The sequence below is a fragment of the Bos taurus genome, chromosome 2 (genome assembly GCF_002263795.3).
Source record: "Bos taurus isolate L1 Dominette 01449 registration number 42190680 breed Hereford chromosome 2, ARS-UCD2.0, whole genome shotgun sequence".
NCBI classification, from domain to species: domain Eukaryota; kingdom Metazoa; phylum Chordata; class Mammalia; order Artiodactyla; family Bovidae; genus Bos; species Bos taurus.
In genome coordinates this window covers 33927600-33940065 of record NC_037329.1, presented here as the reverse complement: position 1 = coordinate 33940065, position 12466 = coordinate 33927600, and the positions used below count along the sequence as shown (strand labels likewise).

The following is a 12466-nucleotide window of genomic DNA, read 5'->3' as shown; positions in this document are numbered from 1 at the left end:
TCATACAAGGTTACAAAAGTTCAGTTTACTTTTATGGAAAAGGGGGCAGATATAGTAAAGAATTTGATCTTTTACTGAGAACCACAGTGGAAGTGAGAAATAGATTTAAGGGACTAGATCTGATAGACAGAGTGCCTGATGAACTATGGATGGATGTTCATGACATTGTACAGGAGACAGGGATCAAGACCATCCCCATGGAAAAGAAATGCAAAAAAGCAAAATTGCTGTCCGGGGAGGCCTTACAAAGAGCTGTGAAAAGAAGAGAAGTGAAAAGCAAAGGAGAAAAGGAAAGATATAAGCATCTGAATGCAGAGTTCCAAAGAATAGCAAGGAGAGATAAGAAAGCTTTCCTCAGTGATCAGTGCCAAGAAATAGAGGAAAACAACAGAATGGGAAAGACTAGAGATCTCTTCAAGAAAATTAGAGATACCAAGGGAACATTTCATGCAAAGATGGGCTCAATAAAGGACAGAAATGGTATGGACCTATCAGAAGCAGAAGATATTAAGAAGAGGTGGCAAGAATACACAGAAGAACTATACAAAAAGGAGCTTCACAACCAAGATAATCACAATGGTGTGATCACTCACCTGGAGCCAGACATGCTGGAATGTGAAGTCAAGTGGGCCTAAGGAAGCACCACTATGAACAAAGTTAGTGGAGGTGATGGAATTCCAGTTGAGCTATTTCAAATCCTGAAAGATGATGTTGTGAAAGTGTTGCACTCAATGTCAGCAAATTGGAAAACTCAGCAGTGGCCATGGGACTGGAAAAGGTCAGTTTTCTTTCCAATCTCAAAGAAAGGCAATGCCAAAGAATGCTCAAACTAACGCACAATTGCACTCATCTCACACGCTTAAAGTAATGCTCAAACTTCTCCAAGCCAGGCTTCAGCAATATGTGAACCATGAACTTCCAGATGTTCAACCTGGTTTTAGAAAAGGCAGAGGAACCAGAGATCAAATAGCCAACATTCGCTGGATCATTGAAAAAGCAAGAGAGTTCCAGAAAAACATCTATTTCTGCTTTATTGACTATGCCAAAGCCATTGACTGTATAGAACACAATAAACTATGGAAAATTCTGAGAGAAATGGGAATACCAAAACACCTGACCTGCCTCTTGAGAAACCTATATGCAGGTCAGGAATCAACAGTTAGAACTGGACATGGGACAACAGACTGGTTCCAAATAGAAAAAGGAGTACATCAAGGCTGTATATTGTCACTCTGCTTGTTTAACTTATGTGCAGAGTACATCATGAGAAACGCTGTGCTGGAGGAAGCACAAGCTGGAATCAAGATTGCTGGGAGAAATATCAATAACCTCAAATATGCAGATGACACCACCCTTATGGCAGAAAGTGAAGAAGAACTAAAGAGCCCCTTGATGAAAGTGAAAGAGGAGAGTGAAAAGGTTGGCTTAAAGTTCAACATTTAGAAAACTAAGATCATGGCATGTGGTCCCATCACTTCATGGGAAATAGATGGGAAAACAGTGGAAACAGTGTCAGACTTTATTTTGGGGGGCTCCAAAATCACTGCATATGGTGACTGCAGCCATGAAATTAAAAGTCGCTTACTCCTTGGAAGGAAAGTTATGACCAACCTAGACAACATACTAAAAAGCAGAGAGGTTACTTTGTCAACAAAGGTCCGTCTAGTTAAGGCTATGGTTTTTCCAGTAGTCATGTATGGATGTAAGAGTTGGACTACAAAGAAAGCTGAGAGCCGAAGAATTGATACTTTTGAACTGTGGTGTTAGAGAAGACTCTTCAGAGTCCCTTGGACTGCAAGGAGATCCAACCAGTCCATCCTAAAGGAGATCAGTCCTAAAAGAGACCTGAGTGTTTGTTGGAAGGACTGCTGTTGAAGCTGAAACTTTAATACTTTGGCCAGCTGATGCGAAGAGCTGACTCATTTGAAAAGACCCTGATGCTGGGAAAGATCGAGGGCAGGAGGAGAAGGGGATGACAGAGGATGAGACTGTTGGATGGCATCATGGACTCAATGACACGAGTTTGGGTAAACTCTGGGAGTTGGTGATGGACAGGGCGGCATGGCGTGCTGCAGTTCATGGGGTCTCAGAGTCAGACATGACTGAGAGACTGAACTGAACTGAGAACCACATAGTGAAGGCAGACCTTTGCTCTTTACCCACCCAACTTTTCTTCCAATTCATTGTTTTCTCTTCATCATTGCATTGGAATTTGGTAGGAATTAGCCAACTAAGAGGCTTCCCATGTGACTCAGTGGTAAGGAATTTGCCTGAAATGCAGGGGGCTGCCTGCCAAGCAGGAGACACAGGTTTGATCCTGGATCAGGAAGATCCCCTGGAGAAGGAAATGGCAACTCATTCCAGTATTCTTGCTTGGGTAATCCATATACAGAGGAGCCTGGTGGGCTATAGTTTTTTGGGTTGCAAGTGTTGAACATGACTTAGCAACTAAACCACCACCATCAATACTGTACATGTTAATACTGCTGCTACTGCTGCTAAGTCGCTTCAGTCCTGTCCGACTCTGTGCAACCCCATAGATGGCAGCTCACCAGGCTCTTCTGTCCCTGGGATTCTCCAGGCAAGAACACTGGAGTGTGTTGCCATTTCCTTCTCTAATGCATGCATGCATGCTAAGTCACTTCAGTCATGTCCGACTCCGTGCAACCCTATGGACAGCAGCCTACCAGGCTCCTCTGTCAACGGATTCTCTAGGCTAGAATACTGGAGTGGGTTGCCATTTCTTTCTCCACATGTTATTACTAGCTCTCAATAAATGTTTTCTGAGTGAATAAAAAATACATAGATGTATGAATGAATGAATAGATGAATGGATAGCAGCATGGTCCCTCTCAATGAGCTCACTCTATCTGGGGAGGCAAGTAATTAATTGGCTAACTAGTAATCAGCCAATGTATGATAGAGATAAGATGCGAATGGTGAGAGAGAATAACATGAGCAGAGATGAATTGTTCCTTTCACTTACGCCTTTTTAAAATATCTACCCTATTGTTTATGCTCAGGGGAGTGTTTAAAACTCACTACTGAATGACTGATGAGCAAAACTCTGATATCTTTTGAAAAAAGGATTGCCATACAAATTTATTAAAAGAATAAAACAAATAAGAACTTTTGATAAAGGAAACACTGCTGGCTGCCTACAGCAAATAGGTTGAGAATATCTTGACATTGTACATTCCAAAGTGTCGCAAAGAGTCAGACATGGCTGAGAGACTTGTCACGCAGGCAGGCATGTTGACAAAGAGGACTTCTACACAGTCATAACAAAGAGAATAGCAAAGTCTTTGAGTTGCTATCAAGTCATTTCCAGATACGTGGGGACAAGTGATACTACATTTGTGAATGTGGGCATTCCAGTGATAACTACGATCAGGAAACTTCACAAACACCCAGTGAGGAAACAATTATAGAGTGTCTCTGCTTCAAGTGTTTTTTTTTTTGTTTTTTTTTTCCCCCTCAGGGGCTATGTTTACAGAAGGAATATCTCAATATTTGATCTCCACCTTGTTAGTATTCTTGCCTGGAAAATCCCAAGGACAGAGGAGCCTGGTGGGCTATGGTCAACAGGGTCACAAAGAATTGGAAGCGGCTGAGCATGCACATACATTTGTCTGGTCTGACATGTGCACAACAGGAAGGTTTGCTGCTGAGAGCAAATGGGGGTACTAGTTTCCAGTCTCAACTGTTGTCCAGTTTCTCATCATTTCTGGCTAGATTCACAGCTATCTAAGTCTTCTCTCTCCAGAATGTCCTTCCTATCACTGTATTTACATTGGTAAAAACAAAGTGATCCTTTATAAAACAATATCCAATTCTAACCTCCCAGCGTCTTAAAAGGATTTTTGCTTGCTTCTCCAACTGGGGTATTTTGGAAACTGTGGGGATGGGCATGCCATGATGATTTGGATGAGAAGTATGAGAAGCTGTTGGAAAACTATGGGGCCTTGTGAGCCTGAGTCCTTCAGTGGTAAGTAGTTTACAACATTTTTTTTAATGTTAAAACAAATAGTATAATGTTACAGACATAAATATACGAGTCTTGGGAATTTTAAAGAGAAACATGAGACCTTAAAAGAATGCCAACCTTTTGATAGCAGCTATTGCATTTTACTCAATCCCAGATGCAATTTTTGTGAGAAAGGTAATGAAGAACCAACTAGAGGGGGAAGTTCCAGCAGCTCCTGACCTGTAATAAGCCCCTGCTCAGCCATGCATCTTCCCGGCTCAACCTACTCTTTCTGAGAAGACACTCAGACTTTTCTACCTCCGCAACTTTCTTCTTGTTTTTTCTCCACCTGGGTATCTCATCTCTTGCCTCATTTGCTTGGCCAGCTTCTCTTGCCTTCCTGCCTGCCTTCCCTCCTTCAACATTTCATAAACTCTACTCTGCCAGCTGTTTGACTAGGTCCTGGCAAGGTGTGGATTATCCTACAATGATGGTGATGAGGGCAGGGGGAAGTCATACAAGAACACAGATAAACAGAAGAATGGCTGATGCTGCTTGTCATGTACATAGCACCTTGATGAATACTTTTGACATATCATTCTACTTAATTCTTATGTCAACACTGAGAAATAAGTTGTGTCATAACTAAAACTTTCCTCAATGTCACAGAACAAATGGCTCTTGTCACACAATAAATGACTCAGAATTAAAGCACAAGTGCATGGGACTCTGTTATGCTTTTAAACATCATTTACCACCCAGTTTGATAAGTAATCTTCTAGACTCATCTTAAGTATCTCATCTGTTTTTCTTCTCTGAAAGATCTCCCATTAAAGTATAATGATTTCCCCCCGGCTCTGCTCCTATGTTCTTTACCACCATGATTTCACTGGGGCCATTTGTATGTTTCCACTCTCACCAGGCTCAGAAAGCGCCCAGTATGGGTGCCACCTCTGAGTCGGGGGTATATCATCTCCTCCTGGCACAGTGGACCTGCTGAACATGGCAGGACAGGGTGGGGCCTGTAGTGAACCAAGCTCATGAACACTTTGCAAAGACCAAGCTTGTCTGCCCACAGGCCTTAAGGTGTGTTTTGTTTGGTCTGCAGAAGCATTTTGAACTAGCTTGCCAACTTTTAGTAATAAAGAGTTTATTTTCAAATCTGGATTTCCAGATTCTTTTTAAAACTGAAAGATTTGAAAACATGGGTTAATCCTTCCTTCATGACCACAGTTGGCTGGAGCTGAGTGGCAGCCATCTGCTCTGATGTTGCTGTAGCCCCCCCCATGCCTGCTCTGGTATCACGACTACTTCACTCATTTATGCTACTGACGGTCTTAAGAATTGCAACCAGACTGCTGTGCAATCTCTGAAATCTCTTACTTCCTATATATCCATATAATGACTATAGTCTACAAATAGGATAATTTTTAAGGTAGGAACAATTGCAAGTAAAATTCAAAGCTATTAAAATGGTGCCCATGCAACATGAATAACAGTAGGCTATTCACCTACTGGCCTTCCCTGGTGGCTCAGATGGTAAAGAGTCCACCTGCAATGTAGGAGAACTGGGTTCAATCCCTGGGTCAGGAAGATACCCTGGAGAAGGAAATGGCTACCCACTCTGGTATTCTTGCCTAGATAATCCCATGGACAGAGGAGCCTGGCGGGCTACAGTCCATGGGGTTGCTGAGTCGGACACAACTGAGCAACTAAGCACACACACATACATTTATCTACCACTGTTAAGTCCAATTTACCATGAATAAGTTAAAAACAAAATACCAAGTGTAGAAAGCCTCATTACTACATAAATATCAAAATATGTATCTGAGTATGGCATGTATAAGCTCTCATCTCAAATAAACAGAGACTCTCAGGCCTATTTACAACCAACTCATGGCCTTTACATGGCTGTTTCAGCTCACACATAAGACGGTATGTACAAACTACTATAGTGTTGTTTTAGTAATTACAATTACAAAACCTTTCTTAATAAAGGATCTTCAATGATGGAGATAGATATTAGGGTCAAGTTTATCTTTATATTGTGACAGTTTATAAAATGACTTGCTAAGCAAATATACTAGGTTAAATTGTTTATTTAAAAAAAATTGTTTACTTGACACAAATTTTAGAGTCATGAATTCCCAACAATGTAAATGCGTTGTAAGCAAAAGCTGGGTACTGCTTAGGTTGGTATTTTGATATAATAAATAAAAATCATTTTTCTCTATTCTTTACCACATGAATCTTGCTAGACAGTACTTTTTTTTACCCTAGTTAGATGTGCAATATTTATTTAAAAACAAAATATTTTTCCTGAGAAACATACTGTTTTGCTCTGACTTTTCTTCGACTCAGACAGTTCTTCCCCCAAGTCCAGTGACTTATACCTCACTCTACTTAGTAGCATAAGTGCAAAAAAGAGGGCCACAGTTAAGAGTAAATCCCAATTAGTCACCTAAACCTTCAATAGACATCCATTATAGTAAAATACCATGCTTTACTAATGCAAGGATTCGTAGCAAAACAATAAATGCCTAAATGTGATGAATAGCTGCTTAATCACCTCTGCAACAACGGGAACAAATAAACCAAGCCAGCCCATTTTTGCTTAGTCCTGGAATAGACAAAATTAGAGTCTACAGTTTTATTTATTTGTTACATTAGAGGGTCACCCAACATCCGAAGATAAATTGGAGTGCAAATAAATGGCTTACCTCAGAAAATAACCTTAAAAACAGTGAAAATTGATAGCAAAATAATGTCCTACCTGGGTAACTTTCTCTGTCACATTGTGTGTTCGATCTTTAACTTTGGGCGCAATAATGGTTTTATCTGAAGAAGGAGGGGATGCATTCTTTTTTTCAGCTTTGACATCTGAAAAATTCAGAGTGAGCTGTGGAATCTTGTTAATGGTGCTGTATTTGTTGAGGTTTGAATCCGACGTGGATCCCAGGAGGCTTGACTTGATATGATTAAAAGGCCCTAAAAAATTGGAAAGTATTTGTAAAAGCAATATCAGGAAAAATTAAGAAAGAGATGGTCTCGAATGACCTGTTAGTAATTCATGATCATTGTGACCCTGATTCAGATGGGACTAAATGCAGCTGGTTGATACCTGCTCACCATCCACCATATGGAACGGCATGTGAATATCCAAGGATAAGATCGTGCCCTAGGTGTGCACTCAGGGAGCAGATGGCAGCTTTAGCTGTTAACTGGCTTCTTTTATTAGAGGCTGGAATAGAAGAAAGAACTCTACTCCCTATTTTTGTCTAAACTCTATATTCAGTTTCTCAAAAACTTTTTTATAACCTAACAATTTTTCAAGGAAGGACTTTTATAATTTATGAATTAATCAAGGAAGGTTAAAATCATATTGGCCATGAAATTGCTGAATAGTGTCTAACCTGCTTTTATTTGTATTACTCCCCACTCTGCCATAACAAGTGACAAGCCAGTTGCATTCTTCAGATGCTTCTATTACCTGTATAAGATACTTCACAGAGATTCTAGAAGTGTTAAGTCCAGACAGAGGAATTTCAGGTAACATTGAGAAGGACAAATGTCATCTGTGTGCATGTAAGGGGTCACAAGAGAAGGAAATGGTGACCCACTCCAGTATTCTTGCCTGGAAAATTCCATGGACAGAGGAACCTGGTGAGCCCCAGTCCATGGGGTCACAAAGAGTTGGACATGACTTAGCAACGGAGCATAAGCATGATGTGTTGCATGGACTGAATTGAATAATTTGGATCCTATGGGGGATTTTTAAATCTTTCCTTTCTTCTCATTTTTTCTCTTTTATTTAGAATTCATGTTGGCCACTTTTTGAGGAAAAAAGGCACAGTAGAAGAGTGCTTTGGCAAACATAACTTACAACTGAAATGACTGTCAGTGGGTTGGTTTGGGGTTGGTAGTACTTAGTTACTTTTTTTAAAAAAAACATGCTGTGCATTAGATACCCAGAACTTCTTCTTGAACGTTTGGACTCTTTGACCAACTCTGGTCACTTCTCACATTTCTTTCTTACAAAGACAATTTGGCACAGTGTCAAGATCCTGGACCCCTTCACTGAGGATAAGTATACTGACCAGCTACATCTTCCTTTGAGATGAACCTATTGTCTGTTAGCTTCCCTAGTGGCTCAGACAGTAAAGAATCTGCCTGCAATACAGGAGACCTGGGTTTGATTCCTGGGTTGGGAAGATGTGGAGAAGGGAACAGCAACCCACTCCAGTATTCTTGCCTGGAAAATTCCACGGACAGAGGAACCTGGTGGGCTACAGTCCATGGAATCGCAGAGCTGGACGTGACTGAGCTACAAACACACTGCTACTATCGTCTGTTGGTTACGGAGAGCCAAAACAAACAAACAAAAAACTCCAAAAAGTTTCTTATACAGTTGATGATATTACTTATAAAATTATGTAGCTCTTGAAGATTAGCATTAGGAAGAATGCTATACAGACATTAGCTTTCTGCCTCGAGAGTGCTTGAAACATACAAACTGCATAAATAAACTTGTTAACACATTTTGCCTTATGCTGTTGTTTCCCCCGTTCAGTATGAAACTAGTACATTTTGGAGATCAAAATGTGCTTTATGCACCAAGTGAGGTATAAAGCCTTGAAAATTAAATTTATGGATTGTGTATTTTGGACCACAACAATTAATCAACTCAGGTCAAAAATAATCCAAGAAAAAAAAAAAAAACCATCATTTAGTTCATATTCATCTTAGAGAAAAAAAATCACACTGCATTCATTTATAAAAATTTATATTTGGTTATTACAGAATATTGAAATGATTTTAAGAGTTTTTTTATTTATGTAGGAAAGAAAGTATGTATTCTTTGAGGTGCATGTCTATTCATTCCATGAGTTTTACCCATGATGATGACCAAGTCTATCCAAATTAAAAATGTCACTGTGCTCTCTGGGCATATATTTCCAAGTATTTCTCATTTGAATATAGATTCTCATTCTCTTTTCTATTTCTGTGACAGAAGAGATATAAGAATCCAAAGTTAGATTAATCCTTCCTTCAGATAGGTCTCTGGGAAACCCCATTGTTTGTAAACCCCTCTATACACACCACTAATTTGTTATTGTAACATATGCTACATAGCGTTTCCTTTTTTTGCATCATTCTATGGCTACATTCCAGACCTATAGCTTCGTATTTAAATTCTGAAAAATATTCTAGGGCTTCAGATTTCTTAGATATTGCCTTTTTCCCAACTCTGATGTCATATTTTCACTGTTTAGGTAACTTTGTGGAGAAGGAAATGGCAACCCACTCCAGTATTCTTGCCTGGAGAATCCCATGGACGGAGGAGCCTGGTGGGCTACAGTCCACCGGGTCGCAAAGAGTCGGACACGACTGAGCGACTTCACTTTAACTTTCAGGTAACTTTACTGCACACATGAGATTGGAGAACATTGAGCTCAAGCAAATAGTTAAACTGTATTTCAAAACCTTAACCCTGCCTTTCAATCCTCTTTCTCTATTATCCTTCTATATGTTGGATTTTGTAGCAAATGGCTTAGAAATATGAATCATCTGTAATGTTGTTAACACAGAAAGGTACTGTTACATGTACTTTGCTTGTGTTTGAGGCCACTTCAAATGAACGCCAGTGAATTTGCTGCATAGATAAGCCAATATTATCAACTGTGACAGTACTTCACCATCCAAGCATCTGTGGGGGTGTTTTTGTTACAGAGATGGGAGGTGTCTATTCTCTCACCTTGAAAAATTGACCCGGATGACTCAGTGGGCATTCATGTAGGTGAAAAGTCTATTTATAATGACCTGGGCCTTGAACCTGTTTTATGTATTTTAACATATTAATACAATGAACCTTTCAGAGCTACAACTGCCATGTAGAATGAATATTTTTACAGTTTTTTTTTTCCTTTTATTCAGAACTTTACCAAAAGTTGTTCACCATTTCGGAAAACCTAATCACTGCGAGCTACACTACTTATGTTATTTAACACCAATACAAAATTTCAGACTTCAGGTTATAGTCTGTGTTTGTAGCTATGACATGCAGACATGTAAATAAAGATATCTGAGTATTTTTTTGAAACACTGTTGGAATCCAATATTATTAAATTTACAGATAATTATAGGAATCACACAAAATTATTGGTTAAATTTCTTCTAAAATATTTTATATTATTGATCTCCTATATATGTAAAATGATGTATAACAAAAATAATTATATATTAGTTTTTAGGTAAAAAATAAACCCTTGGAATGACTTAATAACTCCCTAGAGATTTGCCACAAAGCCTCCATAATGTCTTTTCTTTATGGTAGTATTGTTGATTCACAATATTAGATTAGCTTCAGGTATACAACACAGTGATTCAATATTTTTATAAATTATATTCCATACTGCAAAATAACCACTTTATTCCCCTTTGCTGTACAATATATTCTTGCTCATTTATTTCATACGGAGTAGTTTGTATCTCTTGGTTTCATACTCCTATGTCAGCCCCCAACCTTCCTTCTCCCTCCTGGTAACCACTAGTTTGTTTTTAATGCCTGTGTTCTACAAATGTTTTGATTGCCATTTCTTCTTCAATCCATCTTCTGGCTCTTATTGCTTATGAAGGTGAATAGTCTGCAAGGTCTTTCTTCAGTATTGGAGGATATATATACGTCCTTACGAGGAGTAGGATGTCTTTCTCCTGTGCAATGCATTATTACTGCACATTATCCCATAGGGAATCATTTTGACACTATGCTGAAAAGCAAGGGCCAATTCATTTGTGAGGATATTGCACTTTCTCAATTTCTCCCCAGTTGATTTTGGCATTATTTATAATTTAATTTTGATTATTCACTATTTAAAAATTTATATATAAATAAGTCCAATCTGTCACTATTTATTCCAATAGTGGTTTTAACTTTGTTATTCCTTCATATTCCTGCTCTATCATTTTAGGCAGTACTTTTATGGAATGTTTTATCATGCCTTTAATGTTATTAAAACCAAATATTTTTTCATATTTCATATTATATCTTCTAGTGTAGTTATATTTAAACATTAACATATTGATAGAAATATTTTATTATAAGCTGCTTTCCTTTTATTCCTGCTGTATAATTAAGAAATTAAGTTGGCCTTTTAGAAATAGGTTACTCACCTCTGAATATCATTTTAGGATAGTCAAGTGAGCACAACAGGAAGTTTAAACAAGAGGGCCTTAGTCTGATAGGGCTAAGAAACCACTGGCCAATACACATCACACTAAGATTTGGCCTCAGAATATTACAAGTTCATTGCAATCTGTATTTCATCTTCTCTTACTTTCTAACATAAAACATTTCTAAACTGTTAATCTATTCTGTTTTTAATGCTAGGTTTCCTTTTACATTTATACATTTAAAGACTTTGGCAGATCTTAAAATATACTACTTAAAATAATTCACGCATATTTAGATTCAAAATCTATTTCATCTTGTATAACAAAGATCATTATGCTCTTCTCCACTGCTTTTGAAGCAGGTGTTTATATGCAGCAGTCTGTTAGTATCTGCAATGATTATCAGTGTCAGTTTAGGTTTCTCTGAAATCTGTCTAAATTCTAATGAAAATAACTTCCTACATTTTAATTAAGGAAGGTATTAGTAATATCCTCGTTTTTACCAATTGTAAGCCTAAGCATACACAATAGGAGGCCAAAAGGGAATAAGAATCAAGCACCAGAAATTAGAATGCAGGGCTTCCTACCTCCTAGGTCTATTTTAAGAGAGGCCATGGTTGAGGATTTAAAGGTGAAATGAAGCCTCCCTGAGAGTGATCATAAACAGATGGCATTTAAAATGCTAATGAAAGAAAGGAGAATAACCTGTAAAACAAAGTAAATGAATTTAAAGAAAATAGATGGGCAGAAATAAAGGGAAATAGTAGATGCAGTGGGGATTCCAGGGTGGCTGGCTCATGGTAAAGAATCTGCCTGCCAATGAGGGAGACCCAGGAGATACCGGCTGGATCCCTGGGTCAGGAAGATTCCCTGGAGAAGGAAATGGCAACCCATTCCAGTATTCTTGCCTGGGAAATCTCATGGACAGAGGAGCCTGGAGGGGTATAGTCCATGGGGCTACAAAGAGTCAGACACCACTGAGTGACTGAATATGTACACACTAGATTCAATAGAAAATAATAAAGCTCAAAAGTATTTAGGAGGACTTGACAATTTTTAGAGAAACATTTGCAAAATGGATGAACAGACAATTTTCTAATATTCTAGTAGAATATGGAAAACAGGAGACCATGAAGACTAAACTCACCTAGAGTCAGACATCCTGGAGTGTGAAGTCAAGTGGGCCTTAGGAAGCATCACTACAAACAAAGCTAGCGGAGGTGATGGAATTCCAGCTCAGCTATTTCAAATCCTAAAATATGATGCTGTTAAAATGCTTCACTCAATAGGCCAGAAAATTTGGAAAAATCAGCAGTGGCCACCGGA

The 12466-nt window shown here is 38.6% G+C and overlaps 1 protein-coding gene across 1 annotated transcript in view; it reads right to left on the bottom strand.

Moving 5' to 3' along the window:
- The window catches only part of KCNH7 (potassium voltage-gated channel subfamily H member 7), a 131822-nt gene extending 124701 nt beyond the window's left edge, over nt 1-7121 (bottom strand). Inside the window, exons 1-2 of the mRNA XM_059877429.1 lie at nt 7100-7121; nt 6744-6958 (exon numbers count right to left, since the gene is read on the bottom strand). Of these exons, the coding sequence (XP_059733412.1) occupies nt 6744-6958; nt 7100-7121 (237 nt within the window). The remainder of the gene's footprint in view (nt 1-6743; nt 6959-7099) is intronic.
- Nucleotides 7122-12466: the final 5345 nt, after the last annotated feature.